This window comes from Augochlora pura, chromosome 10 (assembly GCF_028453695.1).
Source record: "Augochlora pura isolate Apur16 chromosome 10, APUR_v2.2.1, whole genome shotgun sequence".
Taxonomy (NCBI): Eukaryota; Metazoa; Arthropoda; class Insecta; order Hymenoptera; family Halictidae; genus Augochlora; species Augochlora pura.
In genome coordinates this window covers 25051773-25054870 of record NC_135781.1, presented here as the reverse complement: position 1 = coordinate 25054870, position 3098 = coordinate 25051773, and the positions used below count along the sequence as shown (strand labels likewise).

General features: G+C 32.4%; 1 protein-coding gene across 1 annotated transcript; it reads right to left on the bottom strand.

Moving 5' to 3' along the window:
* Positions 1-411: 411 nt before the first annotated feature.
* On the bottom strand, positions 412-2745 carry Amx (TM2 domain-containing protein 3 almondex). Its single transcript, XM_078192662.1, has 5 exons — positions 1619-2745; positions 1473-1540; positions 1260-1403; positions 922-1187; positions 412-836 (listed from the first exon to the last, which is right to left on the bottom strand). Exons 1-5 carry the CDS (start codon positions 1707-1709, stop codon positions 701-703), a joined length of 705 nt encoding a protein of 234 aa, XP_078048788.1. The 5' UTR covers positions 1710-2745; the 3' UTR covers positions 412-700.
* Between the last annotated feature and the right edge of the window lie 353 nt (positions 2746-3098).

Below are 3098 nucleotides of genomic sequence, written 5' to 3'. Positions count from 1 at the left end.
AGTTCTGGTGCCAAAACGTCTAAACTATTAACCAAATTACCGACAGTCGATTTAGGCTAATAGTTTGGGCATTTTGCCAACTACTAATTGGCGCTATACGGGGTTAAACAGAGCTTAATTTTTTTCAAAAGAAGCGTATCAACGACGGCAAATAATTTTCATTTTTATTCTTGAATATTAAACAATTAAATTGATGTAAAGACTTTTATATGGACCGTTTTGTAGAGTTTATATTATTAATCAATACTTATGTTAACTTATTGTATCACAACAATTAAAAATGATAAAATCATTTGACAATTAAAAAGAGTTTATAAAATAGGACTAATTTCGAGGTTCCTCCTTCGGAGAAAGAATAGGAATGTTGCTATAATTACAAACACACACAGACAAATATGTATTTAAGAATATTTTATTATATAAGTCAGAGATATATTAACAACTCTGTACTTACAGACGTAAGAAATTGTACATATCAGGTAAAAATTTTAAATTAATAAAAATGTTAATTTATGAAAGAGAATTATTTAACATATATATCTATATATACATATCACATTACATTTCAGTTCTTTTAGACACAATAAATGAAAAGTTCATTTTTACATATTAAATTGAGACAAGATTAACCAGTGGCATCAATGATTAAAACTTCATTCTTTTCTGTACAGAACATAGTGTATGTTATACTAATTGCTAGTTAAATGTATAATGAACCATCTGCTGGACCTAAGTATCTTATAGAAATGAGTATAACATCAATCAGTGTCCATACACCAAGTCCTCCAAAACTCAATAGTTTCCCAATTCCATGATGCCAATGACCCAAATAGAACCTGCAATACATATTAATTTAAAAAGTAGTAAAATACTTAAAGCTGCCTTTTGTAGATACTGAAAATTCTTGGCATTATAGTATACCGATCAGCTCCAAAACCTCCTAAAGTAACGCTAAGAATTAAAGCAGTGGACCATCGATATCCTACAGTCCAGTTGCACAATAAATTTTTCATAAACTTGCGTCTTCCTAGACAGAGAATGTTACTATTGACTGTACAATTTGTTCTATAGTATTGTCGAGGAGATGCAACAGAACTGCAAGAGTTCTTCTGTTGACAATGATGCTCCCAATGTTCTGTCTGATAACAATATCGACATATGTACTTTTTTTGAAAAGTCTGATCACCCTAAAAGTGTAATTTACGAATTATTGTTGCAAAAATAGAAAATATTGATATTATTATAAATATTTTGCTTACCACACAATCAATTTGCTCTAAAACTGTACATTCTGCTGTATACACTGACCCATACACACAGTTTGGATTTAAATTACAATTTAGACATTCTCCACTCAGTTCTGAACACTGGCTACCACTTGGACATAGTTTGGATATCTCTTCCTATAAACAATATAATTCTTAAATGAATGTTTAACAAACTCCTAGCAGTGAAATAACCTTTTATTTCACCTTTTTATTGCTGTATGCTGGTGTAGAATTTACATTTGCTTCCTTCATCATGTTGTTAACCATGCTATCTGCAAGAGAGAAAATATTACGAGAAAAAATACAAGAAGTTAAAAAAATAAGAAAACATTAAAGATCATTGAATTTACCATAACCCATAGAAACATGTTTCACAGTAGTCAACAGAATCGCCAAGAGAACGAAGATCACATTTCTCGTATTAATGTGTACAATACCCATTATGAACGACTGTTAATTGATGAAATTAGTTCGTTCATGTGTAAGAAAACAGTTCTCCTTTTCCAATTCGAACAATTTGAAGTTTATAAAAATACTTGCTTATACTGTTATCAAAATGTATGCATATGTATATACGTGCAGATATTAAACGATAATACACTTTCAAATGTAGTTATAATATAATTGCACGAAAAATCAAAGATAAAAGGAATCATTAAATTCGCACTAAACTACAACAACGAAACATTATTCTAGGGACTAACAATCTCAAACCTTTAAATCGTTTAACGTTATCTATGTTTTATAGATAATATGTTCATCTTCAGCGGCAAGATTTGTATTGTATTACAGGAATGGGGCCTATTCCTGCACTTTTCCAGGCTGCAGCTCGATCCGTTAGCGAGGGTTAATATAGAAATTTTCTTTGCTCTGATTGGTTGGCAATTTATTGGTGAGACAATGCTGCCCTCCAGTCAAAGAAAAAGAGAGTAAACAGCAAGAAAGCATGAAATCAGCACAACTACATGTGGAGTAAGTCACACTAACGAACGATGTAGTTTGTCTCACTCTACCGTGCTTACGATCCTACTCTTTTTGCGCATTCATTCAGTTGGAGCGCCATCAGAGACACGCAGCGCGAAATTCGATTTTTAAAGAAGCTTCAAATAATAAAATCTGTTACTTCATAGGATTCATGAAAACATATTTGCAAAGACTATTTTTGCGTCTTTTTACTATCTAAAAAATCCATTATACATCAACATTACTTTGCAGCCATTAGCTCTATGTAATTATCGGTTTCCAATTAAATTATTAAGATTGGAAATCGAAAATTACATCGATTGCCTGAGACTCACCGCGGTGATTGCTACACTGGAGGCTCGAAAGGGAGTCAGAACGAAATCAGAATTCATTATAGCTCGCTTTCTTATGACACAACAGGTTTTGTTTACTTACTAATGCTTTCGCAAATAATTTAATAACTAACACAACGCCTTAATAAAGCATCTCTCGATGATATTCTTTGATATTGTTACTGATTAAGTTTAACCTTCACCTCCATAAGTTTAGTCCCACGTTCAACAGTATCATGGACAATTTTTAATTGTTAGATTCACGTCAATACAATGATATAATCTTACCATTTTTTCCGGGGAACATATTTATCTAAAGGTACATTGAACAACTTTCGCAAATACACTGGACGCAAATGATTTTATTTATTTAAAAGTTGAAACTCCTTTCCAAATGGAATTTCATGACGCCTGTCTCAAATGGCGCGCTAACCAAACGAATGCGCGGAAAGAGCGAGACCGCAAGCACGGCAAAGTAAGCAAGCTAGATTTTCTATCCATGTGTACAACCGCACATAGAATCTGATGGGTATCG